At 40.4% G+C, this 24950-nt stretch overlaps 1 protein-coding gene across 1 annotated transcript in view; it reads left to right on the top strand.

Annotated features, from left to right (window-relative positions):
• The first annotated feature begins 6 nt into the window (after window positions 1-6).
• SNX25 (sorting nexin 25) overlaps window positions 7-24950 on the top strand; it is an 81971-nt gene continuing 57027 nt past the window's right edge. Inside the window, exons 1-3 of the mRNA XM_014945519.1 lie at window positions 7-178; window positions 13164-13248; window positions 17511-17727. Of these exons, the coding sequence (XP_014801005.1) occupies window positions 107-178; window positions 13164-13248; window positions 17511-17727 (374 nt within the window). The 5' untranslated portion in view covers window positions 7-106. The remainder of the gene's footprint in view (window positions 179-13163; window positions 13249-17510; window positions 17728-24950) is intronic.

Below are 24950 nucleotides of genomic sequence, written 5' to 3'. Positions count from 1 at the left end.
GGCGGGGGGCGGCGGGCCGCCCTGCCTGGCTCTGCTGCTGCTCCGCCTCGCCCTCTACGCGGGCTGCGCCGCCGTGGCCGCCGCGCTGGGCACCCTGATCGTCCTCATGTGTCGCGACCGCCGCCGACTGCCGCCGCCGGACTTCGCCGCCGCCGCTCCGGTCCTGCGGATCGCGGGGGTAAGTGGCGGGAGGGGAGCGGGCGGCGGCCGCGGCGAGCCTTCCCCTTGCCGCCGGCAGGGGAGCGGGGACGGAGGTGGCGCGGCCCTGGCTCTGCCGCCGGGCGCCGGACCACCCAAACCCCGTGTCCCGGTGTTCTCCTGCGGCCGCGGGAGCCTGTCCGGTCTCTGCCGGTCGTGGGGGCTTTAAATGGGAAAAGTTGTGCTGGAGGGTAGCAGGCGGGCAGGAAAAATCAAGTCGTTGCTGTGAGAGAGACCATCGGATTGTGGGAATGCTGGTACGGCAATTTGTTGTTGGCTGTGTATCAAATCCTTTTCTGCTCCTTCAGTCGAAATGTCATTAGCAAAAGAGGGAGACGTGCTCGAAGAGCCAGCATAGCATTGCTTAAATGCATGCTCTGAAGTTGGGCAGCTTTAGATAGTGTTATCATAATGCCTTGAGGAAGTGCCAATGTGTTCTCAAACCGCTGCAGACCTCTATGCAAAAGATAAACAAATTTATTTTCTGTGTGGCTTCTAAAATGTACTAATTCGTGTTCATGAGCTCTTTGTAGCTCACTGCTTAGGAGTATTTTTGGTTTCTTCTGAGTGGGACTGGTAGCGCAAGATTTTTGGAGACTGACTATAGGTTCTAGTCAAAGTTAACTTTCCTCCCTTCCACGCCTCAGCCCCCCATCAATTAATCCAGTGCTCCAGAGCTGATCCTAGACAGGCCTGAAAAACTACTGCTGGGAAGGGGGAGGACCTGCCAGCACTCCTGCTCTGCCCACTGGTCGTGGGGTTGTGGTGTTTGACGTTTACAGCCGGTGACTCTCCGGTCGGGTGCCCTTGGCCTCTCGCCGGCGAGTTGTAGACCTTAGCAGGGTGTGTTAGCGTGTCAAGTGCTGCAGCAGTAGGCAGTACCACCTAAGTGCTATTTCACTTTGATGGTGCCACACGGGATACCTGAGAGTGCCCTGTCAGAGAACCAGGAGCATAATTTGTGCCACCTTGGTGTACAGCTTAGCTGTTCTGGTGACCCAGTTTAGTACATGTACTCTGTGTTTTTAGCAGCAAGTAAATAACTCTGTCACTTCTGTGTTTCTGGGGCTGCAGTGAATGCAGCTGAATTTGCAGAAAGCGGAGGGTGCTGGCAGGGCAGAGAACCTGTTAGAAATCACTTGCTGATATAGTTGCCTGTCTTTCTGTCTTGCCAATCAAATCAGCTAACGACCTACACTAATGGTTTATTCCTTCGTTCTTTGACCTAGGGAGGGAAGGAACCAGTGTTTGTGAGCAATATGCTTTTCCAGGCCTGCAGTTAATGGAAACTGGTAGGACATTATCGTCAGTAGAAGGGACAGTTTGGTCAGGGGTTAGTGACTTCAGTGAATAATAGAGCTCGCAAAGGTGCATTCAAGCTGTATTTGTGGCGTGGGTGTGTGCAATACTCGTTTTGTCTTCTTGGTAGACTTTTTAAAAATCCTCTTTGCTTCGAAGATTCAGTATCAGACTCAGCTTTTTTGAAGGGAGTGAAGAATAAATAGTGTGTACGAGCGTTAGAAGTGGGAAATGGGGAAGTGAGAAGATGTAACGCACAAAGTCAACAGCTGATAAGCAGAAAGTACTTGTCCTGTATGTAGTATATTAAATGGGTACAGCTAAGGATTGTTCAGCTGGTTTTTGGCATAGGAATGCAGGGAAACAACGTGTATTAAGCCTGTGGGCACCAGAGTAGTAAAGGACTATGTTTCTGTATTTCACCATTCAACTATCTTAGATCAAATGGAAAAAAACCGAAAACAAAAGAAAAAATGCAGCCTGTGGGCACCAGAGTAGTAAAGGACTATCTTAGATCAAATGGAAAAAAAACCAAAAAAAAAAACCAAAACAAAAGAAAAAATGCGTCAGAAATAAATTCTCATTGCATTCAGATTTGCAAGATTAAATATTTCCGTGATAATGACGTAGCTCCAGTGACATTTAAATGCTGGTATACTTATCTCAACATCTGGATGTGCGTTAATTTACCTCTAGGAGAACACATTGTATACATAGTAAAACAAATATTTATATAAACTTATTTACTGAAATCTCCCTGCTGCTGCAATGAGGAGCAACTTTCAGATTTGTGAAACAGACAAACAGTGAAAACTGATGGAATTTGGGAAGCTGAGAATCGAAGAAAAAAAAAATAAATTTATTTCCTCTTTTTCTCCCCGCCTTTGTGAAAAACATAATACATATGCCCACTGAACAGGAGTGAAACTAGCAAATACAGTCACTCCAGTTACTCTACCATATGCATTTTCTTTTTGTGGTGTGTTACTGCCTCTTTCTCTTCAAGATGTTCTCCAATTGTGGCCATCCATTGGATTCGTATATGTAAATAGCGCACACCTGTTCTTGCTTGTGTGGTCTGTGCTATATGCATTTATTGTAGCTTTGTAATACGTGTTCGTTGTTTCAGAAGGGAATTGAAATCTGGTATTTAAAAGTCACTGCTAAAGCAGCAGTACCTGCTGCAACCCTTTCTCTGGGATTGTTTCTTTACCCTTGCCCTGATCCAGTTAAAATTTGTCTTCTCCCTCCTTGCACCGTTTCCAAAATTTATCCTGGCCCTATGAAAGGGACTGTCAAAAAAGGAGCGAGGTATTTTATCCTTTCTGTTTAGAAGCTGTAATTCTAGGCCTCTTATTTGCGTTCCTCATGCCTTCAATTTACAGTTTTGTTGATTTATTTCTGATACAAAACAGCTTCAGGGCTGCAAAGCTCCTTGATGTACTTTTTCTAAACACGATTTTGTATATGTTCAGATTTGCTAATTTGCTTTTCAGCAACATTGATACAAAACAGCTTCAGGGCTGCAAAGCTCCTTGATGTACTTTTTCTAAACACGATTTTGTATATGTTCAGATTTCCTAATTTGCTTTTCAGTAGGTGAAGAAAATAATAGTGTCTATATAGACAGCATATAGAAATGTAGGCCATTCGCTAAAATGTTTACGGCAAAGTTTCCTGCCTACATTTCTCTCTGAAAAATGTGTAGCGTAATCTTTTTATTATACATCTTTTTGTATTTCCATGGCTTTATTATCATTCAGTTGTTCCTCTCCCATTTTTCACAGAGCCTTATGATGCCCTTGTCTATTGTTTTCTGGGAGCCAGTAGTAGGATGACTATAAAGCTTCAATTTCTTCAGCCTTGTTGTGCCTTTTCCTCAAGAACAGGGAAGAACCCTCTCCTGGCCTAATAATGGAAAAAAAAGAAATTTTAAGGAAAGAATCTCATCTTGCTTTGCATGTGTCAAATGGGCAGGAACTCAAGGCAGAAAGGTTCTTTTTTTTTTTGTCTTTGAGTGATTTTCACATTGGGTTAACAAATGAGGAAACAGTAAGTATTCAGTAATACATGTTTACTCTAGTGGGAGTCAGGCTCGGCTCTTGGAAAGCGAGTGGGAGTACTCAATCAACTTCAAAGAGACTTGTATCGAGTTCTTTATGCTGTGCTGAAAAAAGGGTGGTTTTTTAGAAGTTCTCCATTCAGTAAGCACTTACAGTGTAAGTTTAGTGCAGTTGGTCTTCACGGACCTGTTCATACCAGTGAATAACTTGGGTGAGGAAGTGCTGCGTTGCAGGTTGAGACTCCAGAGGAGCAAGCTGTATGCCACCAGTGAATAACTTGGGTGAGGAAGTGCTGTGTTGCAGGTTGGGACTCCAGAAGAGCAAGCTGTATGCCTTTTTTTTTTTTCATTTTGCTTGAACTTGCTACTAGAGAAGCCATCTTTCCAAACTTGAACATTGTTTGTGCAACCCCCGTGGGACTTGAAAGGTGAAGGCTTTCTGCTAAAGTCAGGTATCTCAGCAAGAGCATTTGAAATCTGCTGAGAACTGCGAAGCAAGGCGTGCAATTTATATCTCTGGGATGAGATTTGCTTTCAACACTGTCTTCTGTATGAGAGCTCTGATCGCAAGGTGCATCTGTGCAGTTGTTTGGCTTCCACATAAAGCTTTGTGTTTCTTCCAGTGTTTTTATATTTTCATTGGAAAGAAAAGGGGAGAGAAATGTAGAAGAAAATAATAATATCGTTTTACTTAATAATTTAAGTACTTACAGGCAGTAACAAAATTGGTCAATAGTTTCTACTGATACTGAAATAGTAGGAATTGAACGACACTTTGAAATTGTACATTATATTATTATCAGGTATTTTTCAGCGCGTCTCAGGAGCTGTTTTATGACAAGATTATTTGTGGTGGAGGAGGACAGCAAAATGCAAGACAGCAAAAAGGCATGGTGACCCAACTGTACTTTTGCAAAAATGTCTGGTTTGAAGGGTTTTTTTTACTATTGCAAGTATCAGTGGACTTGCTCACACCAAAGATAGCCCTTGAAGAGACTTCTTAGCGCATGCGTCACCTCTTTAAATTCAAGCTTGTTCCCTGCATGGCTGCTAACTCATGTGGTTGTAGGGGAGATGGCTTTGACTCACATGAGGAACCATGTTAACCAAGTTAGTGGGAAGGAGAAGGAAAACACATTTTCCCACGTTCCCAGTGAGAGTTGTTTCTCTGCCAAAAAAACTGGCAGGACAGAGCTTTCTTTTCAGCATAGTGTTTTGACTCTGATTCAGAGCAAGATCTCTGAATAATAGGGAGCTGGGCTATCAACTTCATTTAAACAATGCAAAAACGAAGTGCCGCATTTTAAATTCAGATTAAATGAATGATGCTCTGTACAGAGAATAATCTACCTAGTCTGTGTTGCAGCACTAGCAGAAAGGTAATAAATGGTGGTTTTTTTCCAGTGAAAAGAGTGTACTGATTCTCATGTCCTGGTTTTGGTTTCCTATGATTAACAGTTGCCACTGATTTTGAGTATTTCTATAAAAGTCAGTTCCTGACATATTTGGTCACTCTTGTTCACTTCTGTTTAGTAGCTCTCCGTTTTCAGAAATAGTTTAATCTTACTTTCTGACCCTGATGGAGACGTGACGGTGGCAACTCTTGTTCACTTCTGTTTAGTAGCTCTCCATTTTCAGAAATATTTAATTAATCTTACTTTTTGACCCTGATGGAGACATGACGATGGCTTCTTCCATCCTTGAACCTGGACTTTTTGTGAATCTGGGATTAATGGGAGAGCATGGGTAAATCTTTTCTTATTGGATCAGGTAAATCAGGTAATCATTGAAATCTCTGGATTCAGGGAGCTAGTACTGGTTTTTATTTACGCCATAGAAGGATGAATAGGGGGATTATTGGAAATGCTCTGAGTGATTCAGGTGGGATGGCAATTTAACCCAAGCTGAGTATCTAATAGGGAGCTGGGCTATCAACTTCATTTAAACAATGCAAAAACGAAGTGCCGCATTTTAAATTCAGATTAAATGAATGATGCTCTGTACAGAGAATAATCTACCTAGTCTGTGTTGCAGCACTAACAGAAAGGTAATAAATGGTGGTTTTTTTCCAGTGAAAAGAGTGTACTGATTCTCATGTCCTGGTTTTGGTTTCCTATGATTAACAGTTGCCACTGATTTTGAGTATTTCTATAAAAGTCAGTTCCTGACATATTTGGTCACTCTTGTTCACTTCTGTTTAGTAGCTCTCCATTTTCAGAAATATTTAATTAATCTTACTTTTTGACCCTGATGGAGACATGACGATGGCTTCTTCCATCCTTGAACCTGGACTTTTTGTGAATCTGGGATTAATGGGAGAGTATGGGTAAATCTTTTCTTATCAGGTCAGGTAAATCAGGTAATCGTTGAAATCTCTGGATTCAGGGAGCTAGTACTGGTTTTTATTTACGCCATAGAAGGATGAATAGGGGGATTATTGGAAATGCTCTGAGTGATTCAGGTGGGATGGCAATTTGACCCAAGTTGAGTATCTCCCATGGTATCCAAGCTGAGTGCTCTGCTCTTTTTAAGGAACATAAGGAGGCAGAGAGAAATGACATGCAGTTTTATTTTCCTTCACTGTTGGACTTTTGTCACCCGATGAAGCTTGTTGAAGGTAAGCTAGCAGGACCCCCAATGGCTGTAGGAAGTGGAAGGTTTGCCATCTGTGGGCGTCAGTTTCAAGCAAGATGCAGAGCAGCTCTTGAGGTAATAAGCAGTTTGGAGTGGCTGTGAGGGAGAGGAAAAACTTCCTAACTCTTGATCTTTACACTTTAGTAATTGTTCAAAAGTGTTTATAGGGTTTTTATCAACCTAAAGCCAAACATGTTCCGTGGTCTCATTCTCTGGTTTGTTGAGAACTAGTGATATCTCTGATTTTGCAGGATTACTGCTGTTACTTCTGCCAGTCATGGCAGTCTCTGCTTGCTGCTCTTCTGTTGTGCTTGTTTTGGATCCTCTTGGGCTTGCACCGAACTATTCTGATCTCCTGCCATTCTTTTTAATTTATTATTTTTTTTTCTGGACTGAAAGGAGAGAATATGTTTAAGTTTGGTTTGTTTTTAACAGAACTGAATCTGATGCTTTTGTTCTTAGTCCTGTCTCTTATATGGGTAGGTTAACAATTGGCTTTTGATGATGCAGGTGAGTTTACTACTAGGCAAGCTGTGAAATTATAATAGTGAAAAGATACTGTAGCATTGCCTACAATTTCAGGAATATTTTAAACTTTTAAGAGGATGCTGCATGAATCTCAAACGCTCAGTTACGGTTCACTGGGGCCTGTTTCACTTTGGGACCTTTGGATGTTTCTGCTATGCTTTATTTTTAGGGATCTGTAGAATATCTGTTATCCTTAAGGATTTATAAACTTTTTCAGAATTGAAGTTTTGTTATGACTGCATGTATTGATTACCTGCTGGCGTAACTTTGAAGTGGTAACTTCATTCTCACAGGAGACTGATCTTAGGAAATGAAATGTTTTTCAGACTCTGTATCTCACTTATCTGTCCCATAACTCCTTAGCGGTGAGCAGACTTTGTTTTCCACACAGACTTTTAATCCATCATATGTATTTAGAGATTTCTTGTCTTGTCGTGCAACTCTTTCTGTTTCCTCATATGTATTTAGAGATTTCTTGTCTTGTCATACAATTCTTTGTTTCTTTCCATTGTGTCCTGTGTCGTCTTCAGCTCTGCATTGTATTGTGCTTGGCATTCAAGTTTCTCAACATTGTGTTAGATAGACATTTCATGTTTTGCTGTCAATCAGGCTGCTTTTAGCTTTGTACGGTCTGCTTCTCACTCAAAGTGTTTTATGACTGACAACTTAACTAGGGAGCTAGTTCATTTCTTCTGATAACCAACCCACCCTGAGTCAATAAGAAAGAAGGGTGGTGGGCTCATTGGGATTTTGCTGCCCAAGTCTCTGGCAGCAGAGTGCTACAGGTGGAACCAAAACCTCTGTAATAAGGTCAATATTCAAAGCATCTTGCATTCAAGATACACTTTGGTATTGAAAATACTGTACATGTGTATCGGAAGCATTCTGAAAAGAAAATCTGATCAAATTCCTTTTATTGCCAGGTCTTGGTTCATTGTGCTCTGCAAAGGAGAGCAGCAAAATTTACCCAAGGAACTAGCAGTGATGTGGAATAGCATATCCTTTCCCAAACTGCCACCTTGTTAAGTGATTTTAAAAAATTTCAAAAAAAAAAAGAAATAAAAGAAGTTGTGTAGTTTTAAGGGGACAAGTTTGTGTTTTGTCCATGGGAGGTTTATATGACCAGTCCTTCTGTAGCGTTTTTTCCCCTATTAAGCATGCTCAATGGAAAAGAACAAGTTAATGTTAATAAAATTAATGATGATGGTTCCTTCTGCAAGTTCTGTGATGCTCTTAAAAGACGGAACACCCTACCTTTGTACGGTGAAAAGTCATGTTGGAGGGAGGGTATAGGAGCAGGCAGTGTAGGAATTTCTCTCTGATTGTGGAGCTGAGACTCTGCAGCTGAGGTGTGAGTCTGTGCATGTTTTTCTGACTTGCTGGCAATTCAGTTTTCATAGCACGTGGCTCATTTGACCTTGACGTGAGGCCATGGGTTCTTGTTGTCTGTTTCTAATGGAGGAGGAGAGTGTGGAGATGTTCAGTAGAAAGGGGCTGTGATGTACCCTGAGAGTTCACATAAGCCTTTGTTTTGATGGTGATACTGAAGATCCCAGCACACAATAATGCTATATTTCTTGCTGAGCAGAAATGTACATGGCAATTTACCTGTTATTTCTTAGCTGTAGTGATGGGAATGAGAAGTATTACCTGAGAAAAGTTTCATTTTCATATTCTTATCTGTCTAATATTAGATGAAATCTCAAGTGAAGGAAGTTTCGCCCTGATTATAAAGTTTTTATACCACTACAGTTTTATCCGTTTCAAACATGGCACATTTAAGATAGAAGATCCTCATATGATAAACACCGTTTACATGTTCCAGAAGCTACTATGGTAGTGGGAATAAGATAGGCCGATATTATAAAATTGTTATTGAGATAATGATGCTTAACATAATAGGATTAACATGCTTTAAGTATGTTGATTTTTAAATTGCTAGTTGTGGTAGCCCTTAATATATGTAGATTAATGCTTAATGTGACATACATATACTTGCTTTATAATCTAAGATGGAACTGTAGGTATTAATTAAACACATTAACTCTTGTGAATAGAAGGTTTATTTTTGCATCATAAGTTTAAGTAGTATTTACTACTATAAGAAAACATCTATCCAGATCAGTTAAAACTGAATTTATGGAGAGTTCACTGAAGTATTATTTAAAGCTGTGACTCTGTATCCTCAAAGTCCAGTCTGATGTTAATTTCTTCTTCTCTTTGTAAAACATACATTTAATTAGGCAGCAGTGGGTGGAGCAAGTAGCTCTGAGCAACTGGATAATTCTTGTCTGTGGGATTGGATGTGGTCTTTGCCTTTTAGATTAAACTGAGCGTCTCGTGCACAAGGCCCATCTATATTGTGGGATCTGTCCTGAGTTCTGGTCTAGTTTAGTTGTAATTGAGTTAATGTAATAGAAATAATTGTTAATTTTTCTGTGCTGCTGGCTGTAATTCCACGGCAGAGTAGGTCTGCGTGTGGCGTGCCTGTAGCAGGTGCCTGGTTTTAAGAATTGCATTTGATGACTGAGTGTTGTGGATGGATTTCTTGGTGGTGGAAGGTTCTCCATGCTTTGCCATTTATTCAGTGAAGTTGTTGAAACACTTTCTTAGTTCTTTATTATTTAACATTTATTGTTTTTCTTCAAAACTAATTTTAAATTGCTGAAACCAATAAATGACATGAACTTAATTTTTGCATGTGTAGGAGACTGAACTTAAGACATAATTTTATGTTCGATACCAGCCTTAGCTCTTTCTCCTGGGCCTTACAGACTTGTTGTCTGTGTTGTAAGTCGTTCTCAAAAGTGTTGAACAATGAGTATTATTCAGAAGTCTCCAGGAAATAACACCCATCCTTTTTTTTTTTTTTTTTCCACCCTGTAAACAAAGTTAAAATTGGGGAAAACTTGAACTGATCCAGGAAACAGGCCTTGCTGTTTGTTAACAACTTCATTCTTTGCATGTGCTTTCCCAGTGTGCTCCACCCCTACCCCTTCGAGTCGTTTTGTCAAGTTTTATTCAAGTTTCAGTCTGGTTTCTGCCATTCTTCAATGATAAACTCAACAGGGTGGAGCCCGATTTTTTGGGGCTAAGACAGTGCAAGTCAGGACTAACGGGGAACATACCAGGTTTTAATCAGTATAAAAGAGCATCTAAGCCAGAGCTTTGACTGTGTTAAATCCATTTATGAACATCTTTGGCTCAGGCAGGGTTATGCCAACTGTTTGATGAAACGTAGCACCATTTTCCTTCAGATAAGCGACATGAAGAAAAATGTGAAAACATTTAAGTCTAGGCTTTCTAGCTGAACCTGTTCTCTGCGTACATCTTCCATCTGACTTGAGGCAGGGGTGGGAAGGAAGCCTTCCAGTGAAATCTGTTGGTTTTTTCATTCTCTGAGCTGTTAGAGCTGCGTTTGGACTGTGAATCCTTCTGTTATCACAGGTGCTGGTAAACCTGTATTGCTGAGTTGTTACTGTTGGATTTAAGGTGTTGATTGCCATATGTCAGGTAACTCAGGGGTGTCTGTTAGTTTTTTAGGCTTTTTTTTTTAGTTAATTCATCATTATTTTTCTCACAAACAGATTTTTTTTTTTTTTTTAAAGCAAATCTAAGCTAACAAGACCTATGACTTGGTTCTGCTAAATGCAAGTTCATAAGATTGAAAGCAAAAAGGTGTTTGATCAGCTGTTTTAGAGGAGGCATCTTAAGATCTGGTCCATTATTGGTCACTAAATTAATTTCACAGTTCTCTGAAGGATCATCAAGAACCACACAACAGTTCAGGCTGGAAGGAGTGCGTGGAGGGTATCTAGTCCACCCTCCTGCTCAGGGGGGGTCCAACTAGGTAAGGTTGCTCAGGGCTTTCTCCTCTTGAGTTTGGAATATCTCCAAGGATGGAGAGTCCACAGCCTCTCAGCACCCCCAGTCTGCTCTTTGTCCAACCTCCTAATTAAAATAGTTTTGCCTTGTAAGTGATGGGAATTTCCTGTTCTTGAAAATTTGTTTTTAAGCAAAGCTGAAACCTTGGTTTTAAACAAGGTTTTTTACTTCCTCTGTGCTTTTCTCAAACTGTTCATGATGTTGTATGCAATACTGGGATGAGTATGGAGGATTTCTCAGAAAATCTGATATACCATGCGTTTTCCTTTGCCCTTCAGTAATTTCATTTGTGCAGCAGCAAAATCACAGTTGCCAGTGGCTGTATTCACTTCTAGAATCTTTTTGATCACTTGGCTTACTTGAGCTTCTCCATGCTGTACATTAATGTTACTTTTTTTTTTTTTTTGGTAAAAAATGAAAACTCAGTGCCTTTTAGAAGTCAAGTGTATCAACCGTAGAGGACGTTCTCAATGAAATAATATTCTTGCAAGCTGAGATGTTTGTATCTTGGTGTTTTAGAGGCAGCAATAGTCTGTTTTGTCCTTAACATGAGCGTTCAAGATTGAAACATAAAAGGATCAGTTTCTGCATTGTGGAATTGTGCAAACTGGATTGTGGTGTGGAACAAGCTATTTGCCACCATGGATCCCTTTTGAAGGCCTTTTTTCTTTTGTTCCCTCTGCTGTAAGAAGTCCTGATCTGAGGCGAGTAGGGAGGCGAAAGTAAGAATTCAGCATTTATCATTTTCTTATCTTGGGTGGTGTTTGAACTAGTTTTGAAAGGAGTAATTTGGCGCTTCAGGAGAGTGCCGACTGATGCTTTAGGCCGTTAAAAAGGCTTCCTGCAAGCTGTGTCCAAATGAGAACTGTTGATGTCAAAGTCAGGGGCTTGAGGTTACTGACCTCTAATCAGGTGTGACTTAGTTTAGCAGAGGGTTTAGTGTTGTAGGATACCCAAGATGTCATGAGCGGTGATGAAGATGGAGTATCTTGAGCTTAGAATTTCAGTCATGATTGTGGCCTCATGTTTAGGAGCTCTTTCTTCGCAGAAGGAGCTTTGCTTGATAGGGCTTTCTGAATCCCTTCCCCCTCCCCAAATGTATTTGGGATGTTTAATGTCGCTGTGAATCTGTCTCTTTTCTTTTTAAATTGAAGTGGTTATGAATCATCCCATTTCCTGCTGCAAATAAAGCAGAAAAATCCTGAAGCAATTGTGTGACTAGCATTAACACAGCTTTGCATGGAGGAAGCACAGCAACATTAGCAGTCAGAGGTGATGTATTGAAGCCTTACAAATATTGTTAAATATTGCCAGGTGTTCTTACAAACAGCAAAAATGCTTTCTGTAGCCGTTTAGGTGAGTAGGGCTTAAACCTGTGTTCAGGTAGACGGGGCCCATGAAAATCTGTGGTGGTTCACTCATCAGATAATACTTGGTTCTTACCCCTCCTTAACTATCGTTTTGATGGAAAGATGGGCTACAAATGGAGGCAAATGTGCTGGAACAAATTAACTGTGGGTGGAAGGAGGGCACTCAAGGGCTGGAAAATATCTGTGGCAAAGCTGTGTGTTAGGTGTGAGAGAGTCTAAACAGCTTTATTTTGCTGTTAGGGTAGTGCTGTGACTCCTTCGTCTGTGTCCCATTAGATGTGCTTTATTCTAGACTCTACATGTGTGTATCTGCAGTAGGAGGACAACAAGTTACACCGAGTACTAGCCTGCAAATTGGCTGAAATAATGGCATTCTGTCTTTAAAAACATTAAAGAGTGTTTTTACTTAACCCCCCCTCACATTTCCTACTGCTTTCTTATTCTCAATAGAGAATAAGAAAGCAGTGAATGTTGGAGAGGTTGGGACCTTTCTGAAGTGCTGTCTCCTCACTGAGGAGAGTGAGCTCCCATCAAGGGGAGCAAAGGAAGCTGAGTGGCAGTGGGGATAGTTTCTATTTTTCGTTTGAATTATGCTCCTTTCTCTATAAGCACAGAATGAATCACTGGTTTTTGTCTATACCCTGAAAAATATTTTTCCATCCACCCACCTGTTTGGACACCATTATAGCTAATACTCCAATATAGACAAAAGTTTTTATAGTACAGGAGCTTAAAATGCAGCAGCCAGAAGTGTCTTTGCAGGAAGAAGCCTAAAAGAATGTGAACCAAAATTACTGTAGGAGATCTAAGAACTTTGCTTTTATTTTGAAAATGGTTTATGAGGCTAAATGAAGTCCATTGTGACAGTAGGTCGTAAAGATGTTCTATTTGCTAATGACCTGTCTCTTGGAGAACTTATAAAGCTTCTACCAAATAAACCAACTTTAAGATAATTTGTTGAGTTGTACAGTGTAGGATACACAACAGTGGGTGTTAATGTGGGCTTAATGAACGATGTATAATAACTTCATGGGCAATTGACAGTTGTCTGTATTAACCATATGGGGTGACAATATTTGTATAAAGACCAAATGATTTAGCAATAGCACCTTGAATTACAGTTTATTTCTTTTGTCGTTTTTGGTTTATTCTTTCCTCTTATGATGAATGTTCTCTTTGAATTTCAGAGTAATTGGTCTGGAAGCTCCCATGATTCAGTCCAATCAAGGAGAGTGGTCATTTCTCACAACATGGATAAAGCACTAAAAGAAGGTGAGTTAGATTATTAGACTCTGAATATCTCTTGTCCTTTTAGCAAACCATGACTGCACAATATTTCAGGATTTTAGAATGTATCCCAGGATTCTTCCTTGATATAAAATAGAAGCACAAGGTCTCGGTCTTCCCAACAGGTCCACTGTAGTAAGTAATGTGATGATGTTTTTGCAGTTTAACTGATAACTTGTTACTTTAGTGGCTGTTTTTTACAGAAATATATTAAAATAGAGCTGTTTTCGTCTAAGATATTTATTTAGCAGGTCATTTAGTTGGATGCATGAGTCCATCCTTACTCAATAACGCTGAAAAAAAGTTACCAATATTTAGGTGATACATTTTTCAGAGTTGAGGACCTTCTGTTGTGACAGAACTTACTTGCTTTTCTGCTAGGTCTTTTCAGAGTAGCGTTTACCCTCCCTTCTCACTCTGAATTTTGGAGAGCAAACTTGTCAGATTTGGTTGTATTTCTTCCAGGCCTAAGTGATGAAGCCAACTTCGCCTCTGATAAGCAGGTTGACAAGGATGAGACTGTACTTTTCACTCTTCCACACGTAGACTTAAGCAAGTGTTTTGGTTTTGGAAGGTGTCCGATTCAACTTAAGTTTGAGATACTGAATGAATCCCAAAAGAAACATTTTGCTTTTGTATTAGAGTAAAATGATCAGTCTGTCTGAAAATTGACAGGACACATTCCTTGCCCTGTGACAGTTCCAAAATTTGCAGTTATTTTGATATTATGAATGCTTTTTTTTTTTCACAAGTTCATGGTAAGATAACTTTCTTACTAATGATATAAAAAATACTGTCTATATTTCTGTTTCTAGTATTACACTGATGAACATTAAAATATTGGTAAATCCCAGGTATTTTTGCCAACTTCTTGGTGTAACCAGATCTAATGTGCTGTTCCACAAAATGCTTTAAAATTCCTCATTCATTTAGTTAGGAGACTTTCAGTTCTCCCGAGGTTTTCATCTTGGAGACCAGTTCAGAATCTGACCACCACTTGAGGTTTAGGGTAGGTGTGGTCTGTGTGGACTTTCCTCTCTGGGTTTAGAGTGGTTCTCCTGAGGTTCTGTGGTATGTCTCGCTTTAAAAGCTGTCACTTGCTTTACTGCCTTTTTCCTGTTAATGTAGTTGGAATGATAGATACCAGTGGTCATCTTCAGTTTTAACTGAAGGAATCATGCGTGTTTCCATTTCAACTGTCTTATTTCAAGAAACATAAAAAACATTATGGTGCTTAGATATCACAGAAAAGCTAGTCGTTGGCTGATAATAGTTGCCCAGGTCTTGGGTAGCTTCTCATCTTGCCAAAGCCAGTGTAACAGAGTTGCTGGGAATTGTCTTTCTGCAATGTAAGTCACCAAGCACCACCAAGAAGGAACTTCTGTTTATGTTGGTTTGCAGCTCAGTTCAAAACTTCTTTCCCATCTCCCACTGACAACAGAGCAGTGTAAAAGGACAGTGCTTCAGAAGTGCTGTTTTATTCTTAATTATTATAATAATTATATATTTATTTATTATATTTTATTATTTATGTTTATTGTAATAATTTTATTCTCAAGCTGCAGATACAAGATGAGGGGAAGTTGTGAATTAGCCCTGCTACTGTGTAGTGTGCTTTATGAAATCTAAGAGCTCAAAATTGGTTCTCATCTTGCCAAAGCCAGTGTAACAGAGATGCTGGGAATTGTCATTCTGCAATGTAAGTCACTAAGTACCACCAAGAAGGAACTTCTGTTTATGTTGGTTTGCAGCTCAGTTCAAAACTTCTTTCCCATCTCCCACTGACAACAGAGCAGTGTAAAAAGACAGTGCTTCAGAAGTGCTGTTTTATTCTTAATTATTATAATAATTATATATTTATTTATTATATTTTATTATTTATGTTTATTGTAATAATTTTATTCTCAAGCTGCAGATACAAGATGAGGGGAAGTTGTGAATTAGCCCTGCTACTGTGTAGTGTGCTTTATGAAATCTAAGAGCTCAAAATTGGACCAAGTGTAACATTATAAAAAGATTTTTTCCTTGTTGAATGTGGCAGAAAGAGAAGGCCTTTTAGTTTAAACCCCTAAGTCCCTTTTTCAGCCAGTAGTACTTGAGTGACTAACACGTTACTGTGGGGTTTTTTTCAGTATTTTTTGTGCTTTGTCTTGATAGATTGATTTGATGATTCTTTGCCCTTCGTTTATCTTATGCAAAGGAAAGATGACCCACTTTCACAAATACTTTTAGCCTTTTAACACTTCCTGTTGCTTATCTGGTAACTTCTTGTGTTTATCCCATATCATATGGTAGTTTGGGACATGTCTCTTCAGAGAGACTGTGCTCAGTCAGACTCGTGCTGCTATTTTTCCGTGCACTGTTTGAACTGAGGGCTGTAGCTGTCAATAGATTTATTTGCCACGTGTGTAACTGATCTCCCAGGAACCGAATTTCATCTTCCATTTTTATTGCCCCATGTCCTGTGGGCTTTTTGTTGGTCTTCACAGTCAGTCTTTGTCTACTTTGCTTTAGTAGTGCCAGGAAGATTGGTCTCCATGTTACGTACCTGCTTTACTGGATCGTTTATGAGTAAGTAAAACAGCACGGGCCATAGCACAAATCCCAGCAGAACACCACTGGTGAAATTCTTCTGCTGTGAAAATTGAGTATTTATTCATATCCTGTGTTTCTTAGCTCTTAACATATTTCATGCCAGAGAGTTATCTTTTCTTTCACAGTGGCTTATCTTCCTTCAACCCAGTGTTGAGGTGACCTTGTTGGGAATATTTTGGGAATTTAATTAGGTTGTACCTGTGGATCAAATCTCACCTGTCTGTTCTTGTTGACCCCTTAGAAGAACTCTCTTAGGGATGTAAGGCAGGACTTTGCTTTACAAAAGTTTTTTCCCAATCTCTCTCATTTCCTGACTTAAGATCCACACATTGACATTTAGGAAAAAAAACTTGCAGTAGCTTCTGCCACTCTCTATTTGAAAAGGTGTATTTATTTTTTTTTTCTCACAGTTCTCAAAAAAAGGAGTTGTTTGCATCCAAAATATGAGCAAGACTTAATTTGAATTCATGTTCTCTCTGCTACTTGGATTCAAATGCTTGGAGCTAAGAACTCTTGGCAAAGGGTGCATGGGCAAAACTATTTGAACAGAAATTTGTTTGATTTTTTTAAAAAAAACGCATGTCCTAGAGCTCTTTAATACATTTTTTTTGTCTATATATTTTGTTTATATATTTGGAAATTTCCGTGTTTTTTCTGCACATTCATAATACTTGTTAAAGAAGCAAATATTGAGAAAATTTTAATAATAATAAACCAAACAATGTGGAATGGGAGACTGTTGGGATATTATCCGGTCTGTGCAGGGGCTGTCTATCTATGCACAGTGATAACATCTAGTCTATTAAATATGTCTGCTTCATAGAGTTTGAATAATGTTGTAAAATGCAAGTAAACCAAGAAATGCTGGTATTTTTCCAAGCATAAGCTTTAGTAAGAGAACTAAAATCTATAAATCACTGTTGCTCATGTGTGCTCCCTGAACACCACCTGCTCTCTCCTGGATGTTCAGGGACACCTTCTCTAGTGAAACATCAGTAAAACTGGCCGCACACGGGTGTTGGCAGAAAGAAAAGTCAGAAGGGTAAAAGATCGTGTTGCCATGGGACTTGCAATTACAGTAATCTTGGCTATTGCTTGTAGGTGTGGTTTGGAGTACCTTGTCATTTTTGAAGTTCATGCTGTCTCACTAATGTACTTGTTCTATCTTATCTCTACCTCTTCTGATCCTATAATGTCCTTTCTTCAGTGTTGTTCAGTATGATATATATCTTTTGAAATCCAGAAATCTTACCACCTCCCCTCTTAACTGACGTTGGAGTGGAGACTGTTAAATTCAGACTGCAACAGCCTAGGCACAGTCAGATTCACATGGTTTGTGTAACCAAATCCACCGTTGAGAGACAGGTATTAGTTTGAGGTTTGTGTGTAGCTGGTAACCTGACTGTCTGAGCAAATCCACTTACAGGCTTTGCTTTGCAAAGTGACCTCCAGTAACCTGTTAGGTGCAGATTTCTGAAACTTCGCCAGCCTTACTTTCTCTGGCAAGAATGTAAAACCCAAAGAAGAAGGTATGAAACCTATTACCCATCTAATTTTTGAGCAGAAGGGTGATGGACTGCATTTTTCCTGTCTTGGTGTGCCTTCTCCTTTTTGCAGTTTTTGGCTATTTACTGTTTTGTTTCTCCTTTCAGTGTTTGACTACAGCTACAGAGATTACATCCTGTCCTGGTATGGGCAACTCAGCAGAGATGAAGGGCAGCTGTACCAGCTGCTCTCGGAAGACTTCTGGGAGGTTGCCAAGCAGCTGCGACAGAGGCTGAGTCACATTGATGTAGTTAAAGTTGTCTGCAATGATGTAGTGAAAGCTTTACTCTCGCACTTCTGTGACCTTAAAGGAGCCAACGCCAGGTAAAAACAACACTCTGCATTTCATTGGAATTTTCTGCTTCTCCCTTTGCTTTCAGATGTGCTGTATCGAAGTAATGAAGAGTGTAATGCTTTTGTAGGCAACTGATAAAGAAAACAGTTCAAGTTTGTTGTCAGTTTTAGAGATGAAGCAGGCTTCAGGGCATCTAAAAGACCTGTGGAAGGAAACGCTTGTCCTCCTTTTTTTCACATTTTGGATTCACTGCTGTTTCTGTTTCATCCTTGAATCCTTTGCTCACAGCAGGAGGTGGGCTGTGGGAGCAGTTCCTGCAAGCAGGGTGAACCTGCAAGGGAAAGGAGAGGAGCTGTCAGAGCAGTCAACAGACAAGAAGATAGTTATTTGCACCTTCCCCAAAATAGCACTGGGGTTAGTTTCGTTCATTTTTCCATTTCTTCTAGCCCCGGGAGGCAAAGCCCTGTGGTTTCTGTAAGTGGCCTGTCCCTCAGTAACAAGATTTTTCTACTGGAAAAATTGTTGGCTGGATTTTCTTTCTCTGTTTAGGTTTTCTAGCTAATTCCATGAATTTCCTTTTTGGCAAGTCTCTCTTTGTCCACTTAAAAAGGTCAGCTGTCCACTAAATACTAAAGTTGCACCCAAATTGTAATTGCAAATGGGAACTCTTAGCCTATGCAGTTCCCACATCTGAATGCACAATTTGTGTAATTGTGCATGGAATCTGGGCTTATGCCTGCACTTACCTGCATTTCAGTTATCCTCATTGAAATGGGCTTTGGTCATTCAGATTTAGAGTAAACATTTTATATTATGAAGTTGTTTTGCGTACAGTTAAAGCCACATATTTTTAACACCTCTTCAGAGGAAAAGGATCAACTGTTTTCTTTCAGTGACCATTCACACTTTTGCTCTGAAGCAGAAGATACGGTTAACATATTTGCGGTCGATGCCAGCTTTATATAAGCTAATGTGTAGGAAATAAAGACCAAAAAAAAGAAACTGAAGGGTGGTTACATTCAAGAAAAGAAATCAAGGTGTTTGCACATTGCAGTAGCTCTTGCATTGAATTCCAGATACTATTTTTTTTCAGCTCTGGAATGTGGAATCTCTTGGTCAGGTAAAGCTCCTAGGTGTGATCCCTGATTTTTAAACCTTATGTTTGCACTTGCCCTTTATTGCAGTAAAGCGCTTCCTTTTTGGGAAGAGTTTGATTTGAACAGTAAAAGGATGAGGATGTTTTGTATTTCTTAAAAATTGTGTTTGAACCTGGGGACACAGAATCTACAATTGCAGAAATATTAATTATTAATGTTGATTATTGATGAGGTTCCTCATCTACTGAGAATTATGACCGCTTCCTCTAGGTCTTTGTTAGATTGTTATTTCCATTATATAGAGCTAAAATAAATTATGTGGGGTATTTTCCACGTAATGTTTTCACTTTGGAATGGGAAGTGCACCTCAGTCAATGCTGGATAAGGCAGGCTGAATTAACAATGGTAATGAAAAATATCCTATCAAGAATTAATGGGATGGCAGGTTAAAAATAACCAGTAAACCCCACAGCTGTAACTGCAGACCTTGTATATGTTGAAAGTGGCCTCGATGACTGTTTTTCGCATCCTGCAAAGCTGTGAATTCACACAAGGAGGAAGGTCTGGTTTTAAGGTGTCTTTGCAGCAGATCAGTGGCATGATGCTGCATGACACACAATGTGAAGCTCAAAAAGTCCGGGATTCTTTACGGAAGTTGCACAGGACTCACCTTTTCTTGACCAATGGAGAGAGGGCTTGAATGTCGTGTATGTGCTGGGATAAAGTCAGCAGGAATGTGACACTGTGCTCATACTCTACAGATGGAATTTATACTGCAGATTATCTGAGAATGCACGAAATAAACCTGGAAGCACAGCCAAAGACTGATGCTGTTTTCTCTTTAAGGGAACTTGTATTTTTAAGAATAATCTGGGTTTTGCACTAAATTGCCTGCTGCCATGGAGTTTACTGTGGTAGAACCTGCTGACATTTTAAGCTATAGACTGAGAACTACAAAATATGTCACTTCTAGCTTGGAAGACAGACTTTCTTGGAAAGCCTTCAATTAATTTCTGTAATGCCACAATTCAAGCACAGAACATTCTTCTTCCAAAAGTAGGGAACGCAGAGATCTTCTTGATCTACCTTTGCTTTCTGTCAGCCTTTTAAAGACGGTAGTAAATTTAAGTTGGCATTCACGTGTTTCCCTATGTGTCTCAGATAATGAATCCAGTTAGTTTTGGATGGTAAATATAGTGGAATAGAGACTGTAATTAGAGCAAGGTTCTGTCCTGTTGTGATGCCTGTTGGAGCACCACATCTCGTTTCCCCTGATGCGTTTATACTGCAGTGTGACAGCAAAGCACTTTCTCAGTTATCCTGGTGGCTTACAAAGGTTTAAATACCTCTCGTGCCATCTCTGGAGGGGGTGCCACCTGAGCTTCCTGATATGACAACAGATAAATCCACTGGAGTAACGGAAGGAAACAGTCTGTGCCCAGGAGGACGGAGATGTCAGTTTCTTCACCGTGAAGCTCACATGTTTTGTCACTGGCTGCACGTCAGCCGCAGAAACCCCTTTCCTTTTCTGCTCTCACTGGCTAACTTTGTCCTGTGATATCTGATGGGTCAGGATGTGTGAGAGGATGAAAGTAGGCTGCGACCTTTCAGAAGGAGGAAGGGTGCTACAGCCCTTCCCTCTGTACCTGCTTTCCCTCGGCCTTATCTTCAGCATCGCGAGGCTCCGCTTAGCAACAAACAGCTCAAGGTAAATGGCCAGCAGAGGCCAACAAATGAGGAAAAATGCTTCCCTGAATGAGGGGGAGCCTGTAAAGAGGAGAGGGCCCTTCCACGCTGGCCAGTGGGCAGGAGAAGCCTGGCAGCATTAAGTCTGTTTTAATGGCGACTGTCTTCACAGAATCACAGAATCTTCTAGGTTGGAAGGGACCTTAAAGATCATCTTGTCCAACCGTCAACCTGACTGACAAAAATAGACACCCACACAACAAACAAAGAGCATCATCTCTAAACCATACCTCCCAGCACTACATCAACCCATCTTTTGAACACATCCAGGGATGGTGCCTCAACCACCTCCCTGGGCAGCCCATTCCAATGCCTGATAACCCTTTCAGTGAAAAAATTTTTCCTAATATCCAGCCTGAACCTCCCCTGGTGCAACTTGAGGTCTTTTCTGTGCCTGCCAGGCACCTCCACAGAGTGAAATAAGGGCAGAGACACACCAGCAGCCGTGGACAGACCTGCCTGGGGTGACAGAGCCACGCAAGCTGTAGACAAGATAACTCCCAAGTTTTTCATCTTACGTGTGTCACTGGAGTGTACCTTGAGGTCCAGTTGGGGCTCCAAAGGGTCCTGTCACTTCTCAGTTACAAAATTTGTGGCAATTCAGAATGTTTTAGATAGGAAACAATTTCATTCCTATTATTAGCTTTGCATAGAAACAGAATATGATACTTCCCTGTTTCGAGTGTTAGCTGGTTTATGAGTTTGAGATATGGAAGAAAAATCAGCCTCGGATTTATTGGCAGAAACCACTGCTCTTTTCCTCTGTGCTGTACAGAATCGGGAGCGCATTTGTAACGGGATTAGCCAAGTGCATCCCGCAGGGTAGAGAGGGTAGTATTTGGCCATTCTTGTTTTATAGCAGCTTTTATCCCTTCATTCCTTTATATCTTGTTCAGGTGTCTTTCCTTGGCTACTTTAGGCAGAACAAAAGCAAGCTGAATGCTGGCAGTGCCATTTTATGTGATCAAGGATGGGCTGTGAGCTAAGTGAGGTGGTGTCTTATGCTGGAAGCGTTCATGTTGGTGTGTGGATGCAGCATTGTCTGTGGTGGCACTGTACCTTCCGGGGGCTAGAATTATCTGATCCCAGAAATGTAGTCTTTCTTTGGTAACGTGGTATGTTTGTTGAAAGCAAGAGGCAGCTATTCCCCTGGATGAAATGCACAGTCAGCATCGAAGGATTTAGCAAGTGAAAACAAATAGTAAGGGTTCTTTCTGTGAAGCTGTCCACATCAGAGGAAGAGGAGGTTCCCTTATGCTTATTGTGGGCTAAGAATAACCACATCAGATATTAGTACAGAACTATTAACACTTGAAAAATTAACAGCCTGTGCTGGTGGTCTCTAAACTGCAACGTAAGCAAAGATTTGCCTACATGACATCAGTAGGCAAATGGGATTTGAAGATAGTTAATCCTTGCCTCTTCTTGAACGTCATGACAGGGAGTGTTTTTTGAACAAATCTCAGTGAGAAAAGGTCACAGTGACACTGATTTTATTTTTTATTTTTTTTTCTCCTACATCTTTCGGTTGGGAGCGTTCTCTCTTTGTCTTTAACCTGCAGCTGGGGCACCTTGATTCCAGAGGCAGAGGAAGAATTGGTTTCTGCACATAGGCATCTGTGATCTTGCAGGCTGCAGCTGGGGCACCTTGATTCCAGAGGCAGAGGAAGAATTGGTTTCTGCACATAGGCATATGTGATGTTGCAGGCTGCTTCTGGCCAGTCAACTGCTACATGACATCTGAAGGGATGCTCAGAAGTGTTTTTTGGTTTTTTTTTTGTGTATGTCTGCCTCAACTTGTGGCCTAAGTCATGACTTAGCAAAATGAATGCATGGGGGCTGCAGGCTACTCCCAGTGGTGATTCAGAACCCATATTTAAGGGCTCAAAGCTCTTGGGAAGTGTGAGGGGGGGAAGTGGTATTTCAGTGGTCAGTATGACAAGCAATTTGGGGATTTAAGTTTGTATTGTACCTGTTTTGATAATATTCCTTTTGTTTTCTATATATTACTGACAGGGTAAGGAGGGCTGCTTCTGGCCAGTCAACTGCTACATGATATCTGAATGGATGCTCAGAAGTGGGTTTTTTTTGTGTACGTGTGCCTCAACTTGTGGCTTAAGTCATGACTTAGCAAAATGAATGCATGGGGGCTGCAGGCTACTCCCAGTGGTGATTCAGAACCCATATTTAAGGGCTCAAAGCTCTTGGGAAGTGTGAGGGGGGGAAGTGGTATTTCAGTGGTCAGTATGACAAGCAATTTGGGGATTTAAGTTTGTATTGTACCTGTTTTGATAATATTCCTTTTGTTTTCTATATATTACTGACAGGGTAAGGAGAGAAGACAACTCAGTTCTTAATTTTCTTGCCCATGTGAATAACTTTGCACATATAGGATATATAACTGTTGTATTTTTGTGATCAGAGAAGACAACTCAGTTCTTAATTTTCTTGGCCCATGTGAATAACTTTGCACGTATAGGATATAGAACTGTTGTATTTTTGTGATTACAATATGTAGTGTGACAAAATACTCAGTAAAAATAAAAGGTGCTGCCATCACAAACTGATGAAGAACAGATTGATGCAAAGGGAATTTAAGCACTTGAGATTTAACTCAGTTAATCCTGTAGATGCATCCAAGTTATCAGGGTAGCTACTAAACACCTCCCACAGTTCTTGTTTTTCTTTTATAATTCCATTTGCCACCCACAAACCAGGAATACCAAGAACTGCTTATCACACTCAGCCTCTGGGAAGGATTATCGAGAGGATTGGTATGAAATTGTAGAGGTTTGTTGCGATGGGAGCAGCCGTATGAAAGTGCTGAGAACAAAATAGTCATGAAAAGCCAAGGTCTGAGCATGTTATTGGAGTTAACTCATGGGTGGCACCAGTCTGAAGCTTCGGGAGTTAACTCATGGGTGGCACCAGTCTGAACCAGTTGCCTACAGGTTTCAGTGTGGAAGTTGTGAGTTTCCTATTAATGATTGAGTGTGACCCAGACACCACAATAAGCGTTGGAACCTCCTGGTGCTGATATGATCATACCACAGCTTGTAAGCCATCTATAGGTTCTTTGTGTCTGTTATTAATGTGATGTGTTTTTTCCTGAAAGAGGTGACTGTGAGAGGTATAAATGGTATGGTTATCTTCATAGTAAACATTATCTAAAGTGATTTATAAAACTTGTTGATGTATCTTAATAAAAATGGCAGCTGTGGAAATTTTGGTGTTGGTTTTGTCCTTATTTTTTGCTGTGCTTTTTGGATTTGGTGTGGTTTGTTTTCAGAGGGTTGTTTGGTTTTTTTTAGTAGGTACTTTTTTCTAGCTGTGCTTCTGTTGCTGGCTTGTAAAGGTGTACATTAGTTTCTTTTATTTCTTAGTTCAAATGGATCAAGCAGTTTTCATTCTGCTGCAATGTCCAGAAGCTTAGAGATCTGAGGGGCGATACAGGTGAGGAGATGCAGCCTGCGTGTGGGTCGGGTAGAATCAGTTTAATGAAGGCGCGTGGTGTGTGTTGAATGTACTGATGGAAGTCATTTAGAGTGAGTTGCATGTGCACTTCAGCTCACAATTGCACTGATTGAGACTGGAAGACTCTCTCTTGAAAGACTAATTAAAGAAATAGCAAGACTGAAGGGAACATTTTGTGACTTATTTATTTAAAGAGAAAGGGCCCTTGCATAATTTCCTGTAGAGTTGTTGTTAATATTTTTATGGTCTCTTTGTTGTTGTTTTTTTTTTTTTTTGTTGGTGTTTGCTTTTTTTTCCCAATATCATTTATTTATTTGCTTGCTTCCTGTTTTCAAAGCAGACAGGTTTATCTTGTTTGTCATCACTAAGTTCCTGGTCATGCATGTCTCCTCCTCAGTGTACTTATTTTGGGGTGTCCTGCCTTTGAACCGGTGGTACTGCCAGCCCCAAACCTGCCAAGTCCCAGGCTGCATGGGCGTTGTAAATGATAACTTTGAGGTTGGCTTTTAATCTTTTTCACCCCTTTTAGGATTCATTTTTAAGCTCTTCCATGCCATTGTGAGGGTTGAGACTGTATGAAAATAAAGACAATGCTTTGTGTCAGGAGCATATATCCACCCACAAATAATAAGTCTTTTAATACTCCTGAATGTAATGAGTCTTTAGAGGGAGTTACCAGACGGTCCAAATTAGAACTGTGGGTATCTAGAATAGATCCCAGATAAAAAGAGATATTTCTGTGAGGATTGGGAAACCTGGAAGCCCAGTGATAGATGATAGTCCAGTATTAAAGAATTGCTGCGACTCCTGTATTCCTGAGGAATGAGGAATTGTTAAAGAGGTGCTGATACTGGCTCAGAGTTACTTAATTATATTATGGTAAGGAAATGATGATATTTCTGTAACACTGGTAATGTTTTAACTGCTTTTCATCA

The sequence above is a fragment of the Calidris pugnax genome, unplaced genomic scaffold (assembly GCF_001431845.1).
Source record: "Calidris pugnax isolate Ruff unplaced genomic scaffold, ASM143184v1 scaffold58, whole genome shotgun sequence".
Lineage (NCBI taxonomy): Eukaryota > Metazoa > Chordata > Aves > Charadriiformes > Scolopacidae > Calidris > Calidris pugnax.
The sequence above is the reverse complement of the archived record's forward strand: the minus strand, read 5'-3'. Positions and strand labels throughout refer to the sequence as shown.